This window comes from Theobroma cacao, chromosome 2, assembly GCF_053813885.1.
Source record: "Theobroma cacao isolate CCN51 chromosome 2, ASM5381388v1, whole genome shotgun sequence".
NCBI lineage: Eukaryota > Viridiplantae > Streptophyta > Magnoliopsida > Malvales > Malvaceae > Theobroma > Theobroma cacao.
In genome coordinates, this window is record NC_142640.1 from 47,720,932 (window position 1) to 47,743,066 (window position 22,135).

General features: G+C 34.7%; 4 protein-coding genes across 6 annotated transcripts; 3 read left to right on the forward strand and 1 right to left on the reverse strand.

The window, feature by feature from the left end:
• Window positions 1-2,214: 2,214 nt before the first annotated feature.
• LOC18610046 (acid phosphatase 1-like) lies at window positions 2,215-5,193 on the forward strand. The gene is made up of 3 exons (XM_007045487.3): window positions 2,215-2,666; window positions 4,278-4,487; window positions 4,649-5,193. The coding sequence occupies exons 1-3, from the start codon at window positions 2,272-2,274 to the stop codon at window positions 4,824-4,826; spliced, it is 783 nt and encodes a 260-aa protein (XP_007045549.1). The 5' UTR covers window positions 2,215-2,271; the 3' UTR covers window positions 4,827-5,193.
• Window positions 5,194-6,143: 950 nt separating this feature from the next.
• On the forward strand, window positions 6,144-7,527 carry LOC18610047 (loganic acid O-methyltransferase-like). Its single transcript, XM_007045488.3, has 3 exons — window positions 6,144-6,233; window positions 6,345-7,004; window positions 7,147-7,527. Exons 1-3 carry the CDS (start codon window positions 6,165-6,167, stop codon window positions 7,483-7,485), a joined length of 1,068 nt encoding a protein of 355 aa, XP_007045550.3. The 5' UTR covers window positions 6,144-6,164; the 3' UTR covers window positions 7,486-7,527.
• Window positions 7,528-8,584: 1,057 nt separating this feature from the next.
• On the forward strand, window positions 8,585-11,727 carry LOC18610048 (loganic acid O-methyltransferase-like). 2 transcript variants are annotated; one of them, XM_088804045.1, is made up of 3 exons: window positions 8,585-8,843; window positions 10,790-11,074; window positions 11,197-11,727. In XM_088804045.1, exons 1-3 carry the CDS (start codon window positions 8,754-8,756, stop codon window positions 11,533-11,535), a joined length of 714 nt encoding a protein of 237 aa, XP_088660171.1. In that variant the 5' UTR covers window positions 8,585-8,753; the 3' UTR covers window positions 11,536-11,727. The 2 variants fall into 2 exon arrangements, with proteins under 2 accessions (XP_088660171.1, XP_007045551.3); XM_007045489.3 differs by having other exon boundaries at window positions 8,592-8,843; window positions 10,415-11,074.
• Window positions 11,728-12,102: 375 nt separating this feature from the next.
• Window positions 12,103-21,592, reverse strand: RDR1 (RNA-dependent RNA polymerase 1). 2 transcript variants are annotated; one of them, XM_007045490.3, is made up of 6 exons: window positions 21,435-21,583; window positions 20,597-20,689; window positions 19,841-20,400; window positions 17,002-18,833; window positions 15,676-15,826; window positions 12,103-13,185 (listed from the first exon to the last, which is right to left on the reverse strand). In XM_007045490.3, the coding sequence occupies exons 3-6, from the start codon at window positions 20,351-20,353 to the stop codon at window positions 12,352-12,354; spliced, it is 3,330 nt and encodes a 1,109-aa protein (XP_007045552.3). In that variant the 5' UTR covers window positions 20,354-20,400; window positions 20,597-20,689; window positions 21,435-21,583; the 3' UTR covers window positions 12,103-12,351. The 2 variants fall into 2 exon arrangements, with proteins under 2 accessions (XP_007045552.3, XP_017970690.2); XM_018115201.2 differs by lacking the exon at window positions 20,597-20,689 and having other exon boundaries at window positions 21,435-21,592.
• Window positions 21,593-22,135: the final 543 nt, after the last annotated feature.

The following is a 22,135-nucleotide window of genomic DNA, read 5'->3' on the forward strand; positions in this document are numbered from 1 at the left end:
TGATTAAATACATGTAACTGTTAATTTATTAGAAATAAAATAATATAGTTGAAAATTAATAGTATTTTAGAAATAAAGAAATAATAAAAAATTAAAATTTATTAGGCACATAATTAAAAAAAGTAAAAGAATAAATAATTTGATGAATTATTTTTTATTTTTATATTTTTTAATATAATTAATTATATTATAATTATTATAAAATCATACATCTTTTTTAAAATTGAGACCTTTCTAAATTAGAGGCCTAAAGCCCTTGCTTGGGTGGCTTCACCCTAAGGCCGGCCTGTACAGAATCAGTTGAACTCATGCACTAAAATAGACAAATCGTTAACCAGCTACCATGTGAACTTGCGGTGACGAATCAGTGGATGCATTTTGCATATGCTTTCAATTTTTGTTTACTGGCAAGCTGATACGGCGGCCAAGCCTTGGTGAGATTAATAATGTAAGCCACAATTTCAACTCTAAATTTTAATTAAAACAATTTAATATTATTCGTTGAATTATTCACAAATAGAAAAAAGATGATAAATAATAAATTTATAAACATATATTTTTTATGAATAGTAAATTATGGGATTATCGAGACACTTAAAACATTATTATTATTATTAATTAGGCTGATTGAATTGGTTTAATTTTGACTAGGCATCCGATGACTAATCTGTATAGGAAAGGCCAAGTCCTAAAAGCGTCGGCATCTCACAAAATTGTAGATAAGAGCTTTGGACTTCCATTTTCTCTTCAATTCTTTGTGATATTCTGCCCTTTGGTGGGTTTTCCTTCTTTACTTTCAGAATTGTCAACGCTTATTCATAATTGCAAATAAAGCGATTGGTGACATATCCACAATATTAGGAGTCCATCCCTCCATTATTAGATGAACATATGTTTATATTTTTTCATTTTCATTATGTCCATTAGCAATCAATCCAAACATAAAAGATTTTAAGTTGTCAAATAAGGTTTTAGGATTGTGATAGAACTTTGATTTGATTTAGGAGAGATCTGTGGCCAAAAGGGCAAAACAAAATGCCTTAGGAGTGACTTTAACCCTTTGTGGTCCACTTTTCCACTCTAGAAAAGCTTATAAGTTAGGTCAAATAGAATTTTTTTTATAAAGGAAAATGTTAATAGGTTCCTATTAACACTAATTAAGGTGATATTTTTAAAAATAAATTTGTAACTAATGCATATTTTTTAAGCATAGTGAATTAAATTACAAAAAATATTTTAACTAATCTTAATCGGTATTTAGTATTTATAAGCACCCGTTAATCGGACCCTTATTTTTATAAAAACTAATGCAAACTCATATTCCAATTTTGAACTATTACTTGAAAATGATTATGAAATGATTAATTGAGAATTAATCCAAAAATGGGTTTTTGTTCTCTTGGTTCAATGTGTCTATTTATGTGTTACTTTTCTCCACTTTTCCTTTCTCAAATAGTCCTGCCTTGGAAAAGAAGGCAAGCCAGAGCCGGTTGAAGCTTGGTAATGGAGGCTGTTAAAATCCAAATATTCTTTTTCTTTTTTCATGTGACTTGTTTGTGGCCTAATGATGATCACTTAGAGAAACATTATCATGAACCTTAGATTCTCCAAATATTCTCCCATGTATATATGGTCAAACACACTACAATTGCTTACAATGTTTTGCAACAAATGGAGAAGCAGAAACCTCAACTCAGCTTCATCATCTTGACTGTACATTTCAGCAACATATGTGTGGAAAATCATTTCGAAAATGATTTCCATTGAAAAAAGGGGGATGCCATGTAATATAATCCATCAAATGTGAATCACATGAATCCATGACATCTTTGATTGCCCCAAAGGCTAATGTTTCAAAGGCCAAAACTCAAATGTTTAAAGCATATACAATAAGATTCCCTCTTGAACCAGGAAAATAAAAGATAGAGAAATCAAGAAAATTAATAAAAAAAAACATAAAAATTTGAGTAGTTCGATCATTTTCATACATTCAGAGATTCAAACATTCATAGAATGATTCACTTTAGAAGCAGTAGGTTTTAGAAATGAGAAATGTGAACAGTATATTTTAATAACTATATAGTCTTATTATTATTTTTATTATAAAGTTAATCAAAAGGACTCGGGTTCCAGTTCGATAAGTACAAATTATTGAATAATACATAAAGACAAAAAGGAGACACGATATACCCTACTTAAACCGAAGGAAACTGGCTTAGCAGGTTATGTGGCAAGTAGAATAATCTAGTTATTCTTAGAGCAAAAGACACCATGGCATTGCTCCTTGTCTTGTTTCTTGCCAACATTCTAACACTTTCACAGGGATCATCACAACCGGCTCATGTCCACCGCCAGATTCACCTCCTCCGGCCACAATCCGGTGCCGGGGGAGACCTTGTACCTGGTTTGTCATGCCTGAGCTGGCGACTCGGCGTGGAAACTAACAACATTATTGGGTGGAAAACTATTCCACAAGAGTGTGAAGGTTATGTAGGTCATTACATGTTAGGGAAGCAGTATCGGAAAGACTCCAAAGCAGTAGCGGACGAGGCTTTTCTCTACGCCCAAAGCCTGAAGCTGCCCAGAGACGGCAAAGACGTTTGGATCTTTGACGTGGATGAGACTACCCTCTCCAATTTGCCTTATTATGCTGAGCATGGATTCGGGTATGTAATCAGTCACTTCATTGTATATATTTTATCATATATATATATATATATATTATATATATATATATTATAAAAATCATTTTTACTTTGTCTGTGTAAAGAATATTATAATAGTTTTGTAAGAAAAATAAGAATTTAAAAAAAAATTGAAAATAATCTTCTTCTGATCAAATATGTGTCAGTCTTTTACTTATACAAGATTGATGCAGATCTTTCAAAATATTACACTTAACTCATTAGTAGATATATGATTCTTTTATTTCAAGTGTAGAGTTTGAATTTTTCTTTTTCAATTTTTTTTAAAAAAGGAACAATGCTTACACTGTTCATAATGTTTTCATAGTACTTAACAATGAAAGAATATTTTCATTTTCTCCTTAATTTCTCTCATCCTATTTTGATGAAAATCTTAAACATAGATAATCTCTTATTAGATAATCTGATAACTTTAAATTACTAAATAATCTTAATGCTTATTGAACAAATAATAATGATAAATACGATTAAATATATCGATTAACAATATTATTATTATTATCATTATAGAGAGAAGTGTAGTGTTTAGATTCAATCTTAGAATAATTTTCAACTAAATGAAGAGCCAATCGAAGTGTTATTATGTGGAACATCTGACTCCTTGACAGTTGAATATGAAACCATTTTAACCATTTTTTTTTCTTTTTTTGCTTTTGCTATGCCTGTGGGCGGCTGGTTTACAATCTTTTTCTCATTATTACTCCTCTGTGTTAATTAAAATTATAAAGAATAAGGCAAGTGTGGCCAGTCCATTATTAACTCTATGATGTAAAATCAATATTTAAGGTTAAACCCATTTCTTTTCCTCATCAATATCTGTATATACCTGGACAAGTTTTACCTAAAGATTCATAGAAAAAAGTTGGGTGAAAAGTAAAAAAAAAAAAAATAAAGCAAATGTTTTCTTCTTTTCCATTGGGTCCCCTTCCGTCCTCTTTACTTTTCTCTCCAGACAATCAGAGCCTCGTTTATCAATTTGGCATTGTCGTTTTGCATTACTATATATATATATATATTTGATTTTTGTCGAATTCTGTAGCATTTCATATCGTATTATTCAACTTTGTTGAAGTCTAGTTACATTTTGTACGAGCATGGAACACGTGACATAAATATTTTGGGCAGTGTGCCATGAAATACTATATGATAACGATATGTCGTAAATGTCTGAGCATGCGAATCTTTACATATCTCATTAAGTATTCAATTCTCCAATTTCGGGGAGAGATTAGCAATCACAAGGCTAAATTATTACATTATTTATTTCTTTTCCACATATATAATATAATAACATGAAAATTACGACGTCGGTTGGCTGGTCATGTTTAACTTTTTTGGGAAGGATAGAAAATTTTTTTAAAAATGAGTGATGATATTTTAAATAGAATGATCCAAATGATTGAAAATATTTTTTGTAATTTATTTAAATAATATAAATATTGAATTTTTATATAAAATATTTTATGTAAAAACATTTCAAGACCGGAATATGTAATACATTTCTCTTTTTTCTTTTTGAATAATTAGATGGGTGATTTTGTTGAATAGTGTTGACATGAATGAAATTTTCAGGGTGGAGCCATACAATGCCACACTGTTCAATAAATGGGTAATGGAAGGCAAAGCTCCAGCTTTGCCTGAGAGTCTTAAGCTATACAAGAAGTTATTATCTCTTGGGATTAAGGCTGTTTTCATAACTGGAAGAGCAGAAGACCAAAGAAGTATAACAGCTACTAATCTAAAGAAAGTTGGATTCCACTCTTGGGAGAAGCTTATACTTAAGTAAGTTTAATTACTTAAAACCATTGCAAATTGTTCTTACTTTTATTGGTTGAAACTATATTGTCTCTAATCATAGACACAATGATCTAGCTCGTAAATAAATCAAATGTAAGAGACAATTACTTTTTGTATCTACTCGAACATGACATTCTTCATTGCAGGGAATCATCCTATTCAGGAAAAACATCAGTAGGATACAAATCCAATGAGAGAAAAAAGCTGGAGAAGAATGGGTACAAAATCGTTGGAAATATAGGTGATCAATGGAGTGATCTCTTGGGCACCTACACTGGCAATCGTACGTTCAAGCTGCCAGATCCAATGTACTACATTAGCTGAAGCTGAAGTTAAGAACTATGACAAAAATGTTGCTGCTCCTGCCCTTACGAAAACCCTATAGCTAGCTGGAACCTGTATTATCATTTCTTTACTACCTTATGTCTAGGGAAACTTGCAAAAGTTCAAGGTCTGGATTGATGCAACCCTTGTTAAGATAAAACTTGCTTGAGCTTTGTTTATTTTCTGAACCAAGTATTGGATATGTGTCCATGTTGCTTCGCTGTATTGGTCTTATAAGCCAGATCTTATGTTGTTTATGTCTCTTATGATATGTTATATTTTGCATGCAAAGCTTAATGCAATGTTAAACACTAGGTAGATATTGTACAAGTGTTAATCATGCATGTAGTGCATATATACTTGTATCTCTCTGCAGTTACTGCTACGCTCGATGTTTACAAAGTTACTTTCTCTTAACTTTGTTCTATGTTCTCTGCATTATTGTTTTCATAATCTTTAATGCTTTGAATATTTGTTTTAATATCAACCATAACACCCTTCAATTTGATTTAAATGTAATAAAAATGCAAGTCAAATAATTGTTGGCATCACTCGAATTCCCGAACTGAAAAATCAAATTTTGATAATTTCTTTACTGTTGTTTGCACAAGAAAATTAATTATGATCTTGTCTCCGAAGGGGCAATAGACAACTTAAAGATTGGTAGTATTTTGATAGGTACTAACCAAGAAAGGGAGATACTGGAAATAATTACATGATCTCCCCTGCATCGCATGGATTCAAGAACAAGTTCCCAAAAGTAACAGTAACAGCAAGGACAAAGATCAGTCCCTGTCCAAGTTCGAGCTCTAATATGCAGCTGCTTCGTATATTAACAAGCAGAAAGCATGTCAGCTGTCGAAACTGCAAAAGATACCATCCGAAATTTAATATAGTTGGAAAGGGAGAGAGATTCTGAAATGAAAGAAAATGTTTGCCGCTTCATGGGTTAGACACCAAAGAAACAGAATTCTTCCCTTTGTTAATGCTAAAAAACCTGTCAGGTTTTCTCGAGTGTAGATACCCAGTCTATTCTTTAACAAGGATCCTCACATATCTTTCTTTCTGTCTTATTGTAATAGGAAACAGTCAATCCTCGTATTGACAAAAAAGGCAGACTTCTTCCTAGGAGTATACAAGAATATTCCAAGACAAAAGAAGTCAATTCGGATCACTACAGATCAGACTCGTTGAAGATGGAAACCAACAAAATTTGTATCTAGGAATTCACGTTACACTTTGGCATTGAAGCATATATTTAAGCTAGAAGTTCACATCCCAATTTGACTTGTATAGGGAGATAGTTTTAATTTCTGACTAATTAACTAGACAATCACAATGCCGGAATCCTATCCAATGAATGGGGGAAATGGCACCTACAGCTACACCCAAAACTCCTATTATCAGGTGGAAATTCCTTATTTTGAAATTCTCATTTGCTAGCATACTTATATTTCTGTTGTAGTTGGTGCTTACCTGGTGCTCTGTATTTTTTAACTGTACAATTACATATTGCAGAAGACAGGTATAAATGTTGCGAAGGGGATGGTCAGTGAAGCAATTGGGGAGAAGCTTGACATCAATAACTTCTCTTCTGGTTCAAACTCATTTCGTATTGCTGATTTGGGGTGTTCAGTGGGACCAAATACCTTCACTACTATGCAGAATATAGTAGATGCTGTGCAGCACAAGTACCAATCCCAAGGCCTTGCTTCAAAATTTGCTGAATTTCAAGTGTTCTTTAATGATCAAGACTCCAATGATTTCAATACCCTCTTTACCTCCATGCCAAAGGAAAGGCCATACTATGCAGTCGGTGTACCAGGGTCTTTCTATGGCAGATTATTCCCAGAGTCTTTTGTACATTTCGTGAACTCCTCTTTTGCATTGCATTGGTTAAGTAGGGTGCCAGAAGAGTTGCTAGACAAAAACTCCCCTGCCTGGAATAAAGGGAGAATACACTATACAAATGCCTCTGATGCAGTAGTTGATGCTTATGCAGCTCAATTTACCAAGGACATGGAAGGCTTTTTGGATGCAAGGGCTAAAGAGCTTGTATCTGGAGGGATGATGGTAATAATCACACTAGGTTGCCCAAATGGGATGCCATATGCACACCTTGCAGCTGGGATAATGTTTGATTGCCTGGAATCCTGCTTGAACGATATGGCAAAAGGGGTGAGTAACTTAACAGCTGTAATCTTTACTGAAAATATTGTAAAACCCAACAGTTGATTGCAATTGTGTTGATAAAAGCTCACTAATAGATGGCCAAAAATTCCAAAAGATGTGAAACTGAAATGCTATTTAAACATTGCAGGGATTATTAAGTGAAAATCAAGTTGATTCATTCAACTTACCTGTTTATGCTCCCTCTCCCAAGGAGATAACTGAGCTGGTGGAGAGAAATGGATGCTTTAGCATTGAGAGACTGGAGTTAACAAATTGGCGAACTGAGGCTGATCCCAGAGGTGATTTAAGAGCATGCGTGATGCATGTAAGAGCTGGCTTCGAGTCAATCATCCGCAAACATTTTGGAAATGATATTATAGATGATTTTTTTGAACGGCTTCTTAAGGAAGTCAAGGAATCCTTCCACTTGATTCAGTCAAGCTATATGGAAGGAACTCAGTTATCTGTTATTTTGAAACGCAAATGATGGATTTTGCAGCTGAAACTAGCACTGTTTTCAAGTACATTTCTCTGGTCAGCATAACTTTGTAACAGTAAGACTACTTTGTTATAATCGAATAACCATAAATATATGTTGAGAACCAACTTGCAAGCAGCCTCATGGCTAATTTCTTATACATTTACTCCTTTTCTGGACAGTAGGGAACATACATATCACTGGTCTTTCCATGGGATTTAGGGTAATTACTGTCCAACTAATAGAATTGCTAAAACTTAATATGCTTTTTCAATCTTAAAAGTTCATACGTGACATGGATTGTTGGATAGATTGATTAATGAACCTAAGAAGCACTAATGAATCTAATCCATTATAATTTCTGCTTGTTTTTGTCTTCTTCTTTACTCTGGGTTTTTTGAATTTGTCTTGTTCCAAGCAACCCTTGCCTTTTCTCCATACTCAAGCCTTTCCTTCCTTTTCTCCCCATATCCCCCTCTCATTTCTCTTTCTTGCTCCTTTCAAGCACAGCCAATTACACTACCCTGTCTCAATTATTTTTATATTTTCAATAAATGTAAATATGTTTTTAATAATCTCCAACTAACAATAATTTTTTTTAACTTTAATAAAAAAAATTTATTTAAATATTTAAGCGTTTTAAGCTTTTGAAAATATTGAATCGCCCATGAGAAGTGATATACTCACTCACAAGTTTCACTTCTCTTCTCACTCTGTTTCCTTATTTGCAGCCACCGATCATGGTTCGCATTGAATGATAGACTGCTGCAGAATAGGAAGTGAGGGTGAGGAGTGAAAGTGATGGTGAATTCATCATATGTTCATACATACATACATACATTCATATACATGCATATATTCATACATACATATATACATTCACATACATTTTCTAATGTAAGACTTTTCTGCCACAAAATATTTATAATATTTCTGGATAAGAAGATTTCAACATCAAGATAGGTGTCTATACTTGACTTTCTACCCTGCAATCTAGATGTAGTGAATGGTATTTACAATTAATATTACTACAATTTCCGTGTCAGTGTTGCACTAATTTTCTCTTCAAACTCACTGAAACTCCCGTCAATATGGCTTGCTTTAAAGTCAATTGTTAACCACTGAAATATCTTTGGGTTGAAACTATGCCAAATCCTAACATCGTTTGAATATTGACATTATATAAATAGGTAAAACCAAGGTGACTCTCACCCCAAGCCAAATAGGTTCCTTGAGTGAGAGTGACAAAGAGAGTTGAACCGTTGAAAGGCTTGAGGATGAGCAATAACACTGGTAAAGTTCTGGAGTCATATCCCATGAATGGCGGTGACGGAGCTTACAGCTACACTAAGAACTCATATTTACAGGTATGCCTGTTTCAATCTTTTGGTACTGCTCGACAATGATACAAGGACAGCACAGTCGAGAGTTTTGACCTTGACCCATCATTTTAGGGTCTGTACTTCTTTCTTCAACCTGTATGCTATGTTGCTTTATGTCAAAACATGTTGCAGTTTTTTTTTTTTTGAAAATTAACTGGTTTTATTAATAAGGCCTGGGCAAACATTCCAGCCAGGCATGGGACGATTTGTAGCCTATGAGTTTTGATGTAAAACCCACTTGCATAAAAACCTTCCCTTACAAAAAAGCTAGGGCTCTGTTACACAAAAAATCAGAGCAACAGCCTGCTATACGGTCCCAAAAAAACCCCCTGATATACAGTCTCGTATTTACTCAAATCCTAGCCCCTCCCAGATTTACATTCAATCCCACTCATAAATGACAAGAAAGTTTGCACAGCTATAAACATCAGTCAAAATGTTCATAACAGAGTCATAAGGACAATCCTATCCAGACCAAAGCAAAAACAAAAGTGGGTCAGACATGCATAGCTTTGACGGAACCTTTTATCATAGCTCAAAACATCAGACCTGTTTCCTTGTTCCAGAAATCAGAAACTTTGCTTCAGTTCCACCCTTGCATGCTACTTTCTTTCTTTCTTTCTTTCTTTGTTTTTCTTTATATTTTTTTTAAGTAAAATACATTGAATATGTAAGTTTTGATTATAATTTTACACGAATTAATATTTCATCTTAAAAGAATATCTTTCACTAGATGGTAAGTCTAATAGTTAGGTAATTGTTAATATTTCTATTAGTTCGATGACAGGTTAATATTTCTCAAATAATTTTATTTTTTATTAATTTAATAAAATATCACATTATATAAATTAGTATTTTTTATTTAAAAAATTTTTCTCTTATTCAAAAAAAAAAAATTTCTCTCTACCCTACCTCTTGCAAGTTAGTCATCTTCGGAGTGTGATTTGATTGTAGGGAGAATGTCCAAATCGCACTCCTCTTGGGGAGATCTGAACTCGTGACTAACTGACATAAGTAAGTGTAGTCAATGATTTAAGAATAGAAAAAAAAAAAAGATATTTTAAATATTTTATATTTATCTTTTAATATTGTTTACACATTTGAAACGGATTATTCATTTGAATATTAATAAATTCGCGTGAACTTATAATTAAAATTTAAGTGATAAAAATTTTTTACATTTTTTTCCTTTTTATAAAGAATAAAGAAAATTTGGAACATAAATAGTAAAATACTTCAAGCTTTACCATGAGAATTGAGGTGCAAGAGTTCAAAGTTCAATAAACAGATTTGCAGTTAATTTTACAATCATTATCCTCCAGCATGCTTCATGGCATGCTAACAAGTTTTCTCATCAGTTTCCTAGGCAAAGTGAGTGTCAAATCTGGCTGACTGGTTTGGCAGCACCAGATCCTCCTAAGACAGACCCCACAGTCTTCAATGAGGGCACTGAAAATGTCAATATTATTTCACACAACAATAATAAGAAACAAGTAGCTGAAATTATCAACTTTTTAGTAACACTACAAGCTAAGTGAGATCAGTAACTGTTGCAGAGAGCAGCCACAAGCATTACAGATGCAAAGATCCATGAAGCGATAACGGAGAAGCTTGACATAGGGAAACTCTCTTCTACTTCAAACACATTGCGTATTGCAGATTTAGGATGCTCAGTTGGACCAAACACCTTCATTGCCATGCAAAACGTACTAGAAGCGATGCAGCATAAATACCGAACTCAGGATCCTTCTTCCAAATTTCCAGCATTCCAAGTGTTGTACAATGATCATGCTTCCAATGATTTCAATACCCTGTTTGCTTCCCTCCCATCTGAAAGGCAGTATTTTGCAGCTGGAGTGCCAGGATCCTTTTATAACCGGTTATTTCCCAAGTCATCTCTCCATTTTGTTCATTCCTCCTATGCATTACAGTGGCTGGCCAAGGTTCCAGAAGAGGTGCTAGACAAGAACTCCCCTGCATGGAACAAGGGGAGGATTCACTACACAAATGCTGCAGAAGACGTGGGCAATGCTTATGCTGCCCAATTTGCCAAGGACATGGGGATATTTTTGGATGCTAGAGCTAAGGAGCTTGTGGCTGGAGGGATGATGGTGCTCATCTTGCCATCAATCCCTGATGGGATACCTAACTCTCGCGTTCCAGCCGGTGTGATGTTTGACCTTCTGGGTTCAAGCCTCATGGACATGGCAAAGGAGGTAAGTCGCATCATCTGTTCTCAAACCTAACAAACTATAAAATCCAAGCAAGAGCTTTACAAGTTACCCTGAAATGTCTAAAACAAGTATATAAATGAAGAAGCTGATATGCTTTGCTGCAGGAAATAATAAGTGAATCCCTGGTGGATTCATTCAACTTACCTGTTTATGCTGCCTCTCTGAAGGAGATGAAAGACATCATAGAAAGAAATGGCTGTTTTAGCATTGAGAAAATAGAGACAACAAATCCCTTATCTAAGATAGATATCCAGCTTGGAACACGACCTTGTACAATGCACTTAAGAGCTGGCATGGAGGGAATCATCAGCAAGCATTTTGGGAACAAGATTATCGACGAATTATTTGATCGATTGGACAGGAAAGCTGAAGAGTACTCTTACTTGTTGAATGCAAGCTACACTGCAGGAACTCAGTTATTTATAGTTCTGACCCGCAAATGATAGGTTTCAACATGGTACTTCAGAATCCTTTACCACTCTGCTTTGGTCATTGAACTTGTTTCTCAGCACGAACTATATAGTAGTATTCTATAATTTTACCATTGAATAAGTCCCACAGTCCAAAGCAAGTCCTTATTTGGGCTAACCTGATAAAAATTTCTATTATCGTATGACATTTCCAGTTTGAGTAAATTTAGAGCTGATGATGATGATTTAACCCACCGGGAAATAGAAATTCCTGAAGGCAGCAACTTCATTACAAAGTATAGACTTGTCTATGGTTGGACACAGATCTCATATTTATAGTCTATGAACAACCAATATGTACAAAAAGGAAGAATCCTAAGGAAAGTCATGACCAGTTGTTTTCTTTTACCCGACCCCATCCATCAGCAACCTTGCGCCTGCAATGAAAGCTTATACAGAAAAGAAGAGCAATGTATTGGAAATCTCTAGGCTTTTAGCACTACAAATCCTCAAATTCCATGCACTGGTGCATGTCATTGAACAGCTCCAATGATTATGGGGGCAGTGAAACCCACTGTGATTTGTTGCACAATCTCAAGAAACCAAACCAACATAAATAAGTAGCATATCGTACAGTGTTCTTTCTCGAACATCACCGCTGGGTATTTACATTAGATAGCATTCAGTCGCTACCAACACCAAACATCAACACTGCGTATTTACATTAGATAGCATACAGTCAGCTACCAATACAATATTTGGTATGAATATACACACACACTTAACTAGGACCGACGAGCTATCCATAGTTATCTGCTTCAGACTAAAGGGGAACATCCACCAAATCACTCAATGCAAACGCAATCCACGTGCAAACAGAGATTCTAGAGATGACAATCGCGAATTTCTTCTACTAGTCACCTTTTTCTTGATGAGGATCAGCTTGTCATAAACACACCAAGGAAAGCTCAGAAAATGATTCCTATTCATTCCCTCATTATACAGGCCCCAATAACTTGGATGATACGTGACATGGTACCAAGCAGAGGCTTTTGCATATAGATCATCTGCTTCAGAATCTAACCCATTTCCCTTTTCATTAAACCATGACCTAGCTTCCTTCCTCAAGGACCTCACAGCCACACCAATTGCTTCTGCATCTCTTTGCTTCGTGAAAGATCTCGACATTTTCATGATACCCCCACTGAGTATTTCAGCCTCAGTTTTGATCCCATAATATTCCATCAAGTTCCCCAATTTGTAATCATAATTGCTTTTGTGATAGAAAGCATCATCAACATAATCCTCATAGCCATCAACTTCCATATCAGGATCATAAAACCTCTCCAATCTTTCCCGAGTTAAGGACCTGATAAAGCATTCATTGGGTGCAAGGTCTTTCACCTCTCGGAAAAGCTTTCCGATAACATTGTATGATTGATAGGTTGGTTTGTCTGGCTTCTCCATGAAATCTGGATACTCTTTAACTCTCAGTTCTTGTGGTATTTCAGCTGGTACACCAGTTTTTGGGAAGTCAACTGCAATTGAAAACAGCTTTGCAAGCCATTTACATTCGCTGCTCATTGCTTTCCGAGGCTCTCTATCAGCAAAAACAGTATGAGCATTTGCAATGATTCCTAAACTGTCATTGACTATGTAGTTCGTGAAATACTCTTCAACTTCCTGCACGAAAATGAACATCATTCATCTAGAATACAGAAGAAATTATTCTCATTTTTAGCATGAGCAAGAAATTTCAGGGGAACATTACAGTCATTAATTCATATGGCCTTGGTGCAAACAAAGATGTAACATCATGACCCTTCAAGGATTCGGGAAGTATCCAAATGTTGCATTCACAAAATACAATTTAGAATTAAGCATGACGCTGCAAGCATGTAGATATATTAATTGTATAACTATTTGATATAGTCAACGTTTCTCCACTCATGAAACTTTGCTCTTAATTCTACTTTAATTTTCTCCAAGAAAGGTGGAAAAGCAGAGGATGAAAGGAATTGGGCATTTTTAAGAATATAATCACTAGAAAGGGGGTAGAGTTGCTCTGGATTCAGAGTCTGGTCCAAAGAAATACAAAAGAAAGAAAAGGGATTTTGAGGAAGAAAAAATATTAGGTTATAAATGCTTTGGCTGTAAGAGGATCAAAGATGCACAGGACAAGCAATGTTAGGTACCAAAACAATATGCACACTTTTGTGGCTATGCCCTTCTTTTGACCCCTATACCACCCCTCCCTCCCCTCTTTTCTTTTCTCAGGAAAGAAAAGGTGGATGATATAGAAGTGACCTTTAGTCCCCTCCACTCCCCTCTTTTCTTTTCTTAGGAAAAAAAAGGTGGATAATATAGAAATGACCTTCAGTCACCCCTCCCCCCCCCCCCCCCCTCCCCCCCCCCCCCAACTCACTCTCTCTCTCTCTCTTTCTCTCTCAATTATTATTTTTTAAGTAAGGTATTATTTGGTAGCCGGATAAAGTGTAAAATCAAAATTTTCAACAGTTGTAGTTTCTCCAATATATTTTGTTGCTCATTTTAAACACTAATTAACAGAATATTTTAAGTGACAACGCATTGAAAACATCAAGTAATAACCTATTTAGTGTTCTATGCAGAATATTTCAATTAAAATGGTGATAGCTTTTATTTCAAATGATTTAGCTCTTTCGTATTTTTCACTGCTCATTCTAAATACCACTTAATAGAACTAAAGACCTACTAATGTTGAATGCAAAAACAACTTTAGTATAATTGGTTATGAGAAAATATTATTTGACTACCTTATACCCGAAATTCTAATTAAATTTCCTTCTATATCATCTTTTTCATTCTTATCAAAAGCAAGAGACTCATGCACTAACCACTAGGTATCCATCTTTTATTGTTATTAATTTGTTTTCTAACATTAAATATCAATATCAAGAATCTCACAACTAATTCTACACAAACCAACAAAAGAAAATATAGATATCAATTCTGCAACAGAAGCAGCCATAAAAGGTATTACAACATAGTACAAAAACTATACAGATGCTTTGATATGATAAGAGAATTGTAACTCAATACTTAATTTCAATTTGCATATCAAACAAGTTCAACCAAGCCAATTCAATATTAAAAGCTTAGCACATAATTTTCAACATTGAAGTCTTTTACTTAATCAAACAACAGTCAATTAAAATTAAAATGTTTCTCATAGGCAACCAGCCAGTTCCTCTATGGAAGCCTAACTAAATAAAGAGTCCAGTAAAGAAAGGGGAGGAAAAGAGCTATAATTCCATTTTCATGCCAAAGAAAGTTCCTAAATCTTCTTGTTTTCCTTATATAACTTTTTTTATTAAATTTGTTTTGGTTAGTGTTTTAGTTTTCACTTTATTGCAGTCCTCTCTATTGTCTCCCTTTTTTTCTCTCTATTATAGTTAGCTAATACGGATAACCATAGTTTTTTCAAATTAACTTGCTTCACCTTCCTAAAATGTGGATTAAATGAAAATTATCAAAAAAAATTGCATAGATGCTCATCCAAAATACCTTAAATAACACTATTGCTTAACTATCTTGTTGGATTACCATAATCTGCATTATCATACATTTGATTTATTTAGATAATAATTAGTCAACAATATTTGCTTTCAATTGGAGTTCACATATTTGCGCAGTAGTTATAAACTTATCTAGTTTAGAGCCTTGGAACTCTGAACTCACTCACAATTAGTTACTCACATTCCTATAATTTTGTAAAGAAAATTTACTTTCTGTAAGCAAATGCCCAATACACCTTTATGCATATATCATAAGAGCAGTTATATAATCCAACATAAGCAAATTGTGTTAAAAATGACTTCCAAAATAAGAAGTAGGATCCAACATGTAACATTAAATAATTGGTCCTTAGCTGTTACATTGGTGTCACATATAGATCATTAAATGGTTGACAACATGAACCCGTAAGAGTTTTGAACAATGTCAAATTGATAATATCCTTAAACCAAAAAATATGTAGCAGAGAGAGAGAGGGAGCATAGATCATGCATTTTAGCATCAAGAAACAATAAAAAGAGAATACGATAACAAGCACAATCCTTTTTTTTTTTGAAAAGTGGATAACAAGCACAGTTAGATAAAATTATACAGAATATAATCTGAATGCTTCAATACCTCAATGGTAACTTCATGCTCCAATGGCTTAGTTGGAGCTGGTGAATAATCCATAGGAGGTATTTGTTTAGATGGAATCAATTCAGGGTCCCAACAGACAAAGTAGATATCACCATCCAGATCACTTCCAGAACACTCATTTGGATGAGGTCTAAAAATTTAACACAGTTTTGGGTCAATAAATCACTCTGCATAGTGAAAATTCTAAAGAAAACAATCAAGTTGCCTATAATCTTGTTATGTGTAAATACATCAAAAAAAGAGAAAAACAATACAGATAACATCCGTAAATAGGACAGAACTTATCCGTATAATACAAAAGAATATAGGTATAGCAAATATGTAATTCAGCACTACCCTGCTTAACAAAAATGTATGCTACCATAGCTAAATCCCTTGAAGACTAGATGGAGTCAGGTGCAACCACCCCCAAGATCCCAACCCTGAGAAGAGCTACAATTATAATCACATACGTAGTTTCACATTTTTTATCCCAAACTTTTTAATACAATCTGTATGCTCACTCATTTATGAAGTTGTATCAAGTTCAGAAAGGTAATGTTAGGAACCCTCAGAGGAAGCAGAAATAATATTCTCCCAACTGTAAGTGTCAGTTGCTCCCTTAAGGTATATTTCCCAATTTTAAATACACGGTCAACTAGTTCTACCAAGAAGAAAAGGAAATATATGTTTTAGTACTGTGTAACATCCAGTGATGCGGTACCTTTAAAAGGCACAAGCAAAAAATGCTAAAAATCAATACCCTATACAAAGAGAGACAAAACAACCAGCAAAATTTGTGAGTGACATACAGCCACATAAACTAACCAAGCCCTCATGACAACAAACTAGCAACAATTGCACAATCAAAATAACCAGATTCTGGAAATGGAAGAGATAGACTGTAGTGGAGATGACAATTACAATGGAGATAATAAAAGTGCCAGTTAACTCATAGTACCATATTAAGTCCATATAAAAAATGGTTGATAGAGAGGAAGAATAAACAGAAAGCTTTGACAAAAAATAAATAGAAAAAATATTCGACAACATAATCAATTGTACGCTGCTAACACCAAACTTCTGTTCAATTCATACTTGGTCTTATGCCCCACCCACTCCATATTCCCCATAGACAGTAATGCACACATGCCTACTTCTATTTAAGATGCATGTACTTATTTAGCCAAAATGTGATGCAGACCAAATCTGGTAAGGTGCACAATAACCGCGGTCATGTAGATTTTAGGTTTTTTAGCACACTATAATGAAGAAAGAACACTCTGTGTATGGTATTGCAAAAGGTTAAGTATGGTCTTGATTTACCTGCTTCCTTTCTGTGGAAAAACAACACAATCTACCATATGGTGCAAATCAGGCACGTTGACAGCCGTTAAAACACGCACATCGCCTGGGTGCAAGCAGGGATTTTTGGCAACAACTACCTTACCTTGAACAATAAAACGCTGCTCTGACCTAGAGCCCGAAACCTGCACAAACACCTGGCCATAATCCAATGTTCTGGTTTCATCCAGACATCCCATCATAGACCTTCCATTTGCAACAAATATCCTGCTTTTAGTCCGCAACTCCAGTAACTTTGATGCTCGAAATGTTTGCAACATCATGGAAAGGAATGGTTCAGCATCAGGTTCATAACCACACAAGAGCATTTCCTTGAGAATGTTAGTATTCTCTCCAGGAGACATTAACTCCAGAGCCTCCTGTGCCTTTAAAGGATCTGTTAGGATAGCATTGAGTTGATCAACAACCTCTCTTTGTTTTTCCTCAAAAGCATGATCTGGAACTCCAAGAGTAGACAAGAGAGTGATCAACTGGCGATTCAGAAAACAAGGTTGATACTTACTCCAAGCCAAGACATCCAGTTTTGTGTTCTCTGATTCATACTTTGACATGCTCCCTCTAAGGGATAATTTCTTTGATGAGGTGGGGTCAACAGCCACAACACCTTTGAATCCACCGATCCGAATCTGAAATGCTGAAGGGGTGCGACCATTCAAGCGACATTTTGCAGCCACCTTCTTCGCAAATTTAGCCGATATTTTTCCAATTCCATCAGAAAAGACATAATTAATTCCATCCCTTTTAATTTCTACATCATCAATAATTTCGATTTCATCTTTAGCAACACTAAGAGTTTCGGTTGATGAACTGAAAGATTGGCCCAGTCTAGCAGCATACTTTGCCACATTTCTTATTTTACTAAACTCTCCCATCCATGTCCTTATATCTGCTGCAGTGAGCCCTTCTCTAGAAGCAAACATCCATGCTGAATTTTCCCGTAATTGACTAGATGAAAAGGCAAGAAATTCAAATTGCTTATCACCAATGACTATGCCATTTTTAAGAGTAGAAAGAATCCTTCCATAAATTTCAGTTATCCTATTCCTCGTCAACAAATCTGTGGAATGGATCTTTTCCAACTCCTCATCAACAAAAGTGATGCGAAGAAAGTTATCAATGTCATCATGAAAATGGCGTAGTACACGATTTGAAACATTAATCTCCGGACCACAGAAATACACCCTAGAAGGTGTTATCTGAACCCTTCTTACATTTACCAAACCATCATCCAAGGATATAACAGGTGACCCTGGGTTTTTCTTAGATGCGATGTAACCTTTGTACTGCTCAAGGAGCCACTTTGAAGGTTCAAAGCAGCATTCTTTAAGATAATAAAGTTTCTCCAGAGCATGGTCGATATAGACTTTGTCTATTCTACATGGATTAACCAATCGGTAAAAATTAGCATCAAGTGCTGGTCCTGGGATACACCCATTTTGGACCAACAAATTAATCTTAAACAAGATTTCATATGGCAAGTCAATTCCCAGTGAAGGGCCTACAATTGGGACTAGATTAAGATTACGGGAATAAGAAGAACCACTTTCCAAAACAAATTTCCCTTCACTTTCCTTGTAGTAAGCAAAGTTTTCTCGGAAATTTGGAAGTTGCAGGTAGTAAGGAAGCTCCAAACACAATACAGAAGACTGCCCGATACAGGATGATTGAGTGAAATCAGTTGTCCTTACCCATTGATCATCAGGCACATCCATAAAATAGTTCAGCAAGGGATTCTCAAACACAAGTCCAGAAGAGCGTACATCTTTCTCATATATCCGAGGAGCGCCAAATAACTAAAAATTACCAAAAAAAAAAAAAACACACAGAGCATTATAATATGCATTTTTCATTTATAAGAGTTAAGCATCGCAGAGAGGATAAAACTTTGGGAAATGGTATTTTCCAGCATCAATAGAATAGCTCAAATTTCTTGCAATGGAAAAGCTAATTCCTCGTGTTTGTCTCTGTGTAGTCTATCAAAGACCTTGCACAAGCCAAGTTTCAGAAGACAACATTTAATTCATCTGTAAATCACCATTGTGAACTGCCTGTTCCAGACTTACAAGTACATATAGGCTGATCTGTAGTCTTTCTCAAGTACATATATATTGATCCCAACCATTTTCTTATTTGCATAAATTCTCAATTGCAAAATATAGCTCATCTTTAATACAAGTAGCATTTGTTACTTAGAGTGAAAGAATCCCATAGAAATCCCCTTTGAACAACCTTAATTAAGAGAGAACATGAGTTTTCCAAATTATGTATTTTAGATCACATAGATCCAAAATTTTATATACATCAAAGTTACCCGAGAAGATCATAGAACTACTTTCAGATAAGTTTTTTAGAGTCACCAACATGTAGCAATGTTTTGATGGTTTTAAGAAGTATAAGTTGTCATATAATGGAAATAAATTTGTATTTCTCAAAAAGCAAGGCAAGAGTAGTACCAAATCATTAACTTATCCACAAATCCATAATGACTCTGAAGTGATGGGATGATATGACACCCGCCACAGAAAAAACTTTCTATTCCCCTAGATCAGCAGTAATGACAAACTCTATACAATTTTCATGGAAATAACGTCGTCAGCCATTTAGCAAGTTCACATTCAAATCATTTCATACTAGACTAGAAAACAGCAAAACAAAAGTGACATACACTGCTAAGGACAGTAAAATTATTCAACCTGATACATCAAAGCAATTATGATATGTTGAAATATTATTTCTAGGTACCTAGGGTAACACTATAGAGACTAACGATGAATTTATAGTCAAAATTTAACAAAGCAACCTGAATCAGCAGATACTTTGATGTTTGATTGCGCGGACGATGCAGCTCAATCTGCCAGATGTTCTCATAGAAAAGATCCAGCCTGTATTCTACGCAATGATGTGACAGTAAAAATTGCAATTTCCGCATTCCCATCCCAAAATTCACTGTAACATCAACCTCTTCCCAGAGAACATAAAATTTTTCATTTGAGACCTGACAACCAAAATGCAGTGTCACACCTTCCATGGTATGCAAAAAGGTTCTTGGTTTTGGCACAATATCATTCTCCATTTCTCGAGCCTTGAGATATGAACTCCCATAGTATAGTCTTTGATTCGTCAACCTTATGATCAGCTCAGCATCTGTGCTTTTGGTAAATTGCACAATAGCATATGCTCTTCCTCCGTTTTTTTGCTGCCTAATTTTTAGGGCATAAACAGTTTCCTTGCCTGTATACAACTCCAAAAATGTTTTAACTTCCTCTGCATGCACATTTGAGGGGAATCTAGAAACTTGAATTGTCTTACCCATGGAATCAATTTACTTTATGCTCTTACCACTTTAAAACATAAAAGTCACTGCAAAAACCAGAGACCAATATTTATATAAATACTGCAAAATACACCAAGATAGGGGACAAATTAAGCATACTTTAAATGAAACAGTCAAGCTTTCAAAACAAAAAAGAAAGGAAGAAGCAACTAAAATTCTATGTATTTTTACAAGTAGTAGTAGAAGATGCATTTAATAGCACAGATATCTGGCGATTTTTACATCAATGCCCTGTATGATGAGGATCTGCGTTCCCTCTGCCCAAACAACACAAAATATTTGCAATGCTGCATGATCCAACATCACCAGAGATTCCTGTTTATTTGCAAAAAACTCTTAAATACAGGTAGTCATTGAGCAAAAATATATTAGTCCCATCCAAATACAATATCAGTCCCGTTCTGAAGGATAACTGGTTCACTCCTTTTTTCATGTGTTTAGTAGTTTTAGAGAGTACCGTGTATAAAACTACATGTTTGTTTAATCATTGATCAATTTTACCTCCTTAAAGAGCATATAATCTCACAACCGCCGCCATATAAAAATAAATTTCCATATCAGTTTACTTCTACATTAAGGTTAAACCATTTATATCAAGTATTTGAACAAGTTATAAACCATGAACAAAGGATAAATTGAATATTAATATTATATACATATATATATATATATATATGACAGATCATCATCAAACAAACACTTGTGAAACAGAAACGAAAGCAAAGTAAAATGGACAAATGGAGATGCATCCAACTTCTAAGACAGGGAAAGATATCTAACTTCTCCAGAGTCACAAAAGGCTTAATATCAAACAAACAGACGGCCAAAGAGCATTGTTTCGAATTGACTTTCCGCTTTTAATCTTGTTTTCTTGGAACGAAATCAACTTTTATCATTATTTCATTATAACATCATGTGTAATTAAAATTTCCAAAATAAGAAAGAATGGAAATTGAAAATGATTGAGAGAATGTGAGTCATGCAGGAGGAAGAAATCACGATGATCCCAGAAAAACAAACAGGTACTATTTTTTATCATGAGGAAACAAATAATCCTTACCAGAGAGAAGGAGATGGGATTTAGAACAAGAACTCAAATGCACAAAGCTTCTTGACTCCACTTCACTGAGAGAGAAGGAAAGAATCCATCGTCAACTCTCAGTCAATCACAAGACTGACGAGAATACTGAACGGACGAAGAAAAATACCTAAGCTAGCAAGAATGGCCTCGATCACCTCCATCGCGGAAGTTTACAGTTAAATTACTGCGACTGTGCCTGACACGTTTCATCATTCCATTGCTTGTCTCTGACTATTACCCAATGGGTTTCCGCCACGTCAGTAATTGGTTCATGTGAGAATTTCGTGGAATTTGTCTCATTGGGTTACGAAGTCAGAATATTTAAATTTATTAAAAGGAAAAGTGCGCTTTCGTACGGTAAGATGGGCCCATATCATATCATTTTTTCCATTTCGTGGGACCGAAAACTTTTTCCAAACTTGCTTAGGAAGGAGTTCGAAGGAGTTATCCTCTGTGCACAATCTTATTTTTCCAAAAGATACGTCTCATCATCACCATCCTACATAATAATAATAATTGCTATATTTATTTTTATTATTTGTATTTATATCATTTTATATATTATTCAACACATAAGAAAGGAACAAAATTTCATTTTATAAATGTAATGAGTTTTTTAAATTTGTACTAAAAAGGTTGACAAATCTCTTTTTTTTCTAAATTAGATTTTTCAAAATAAT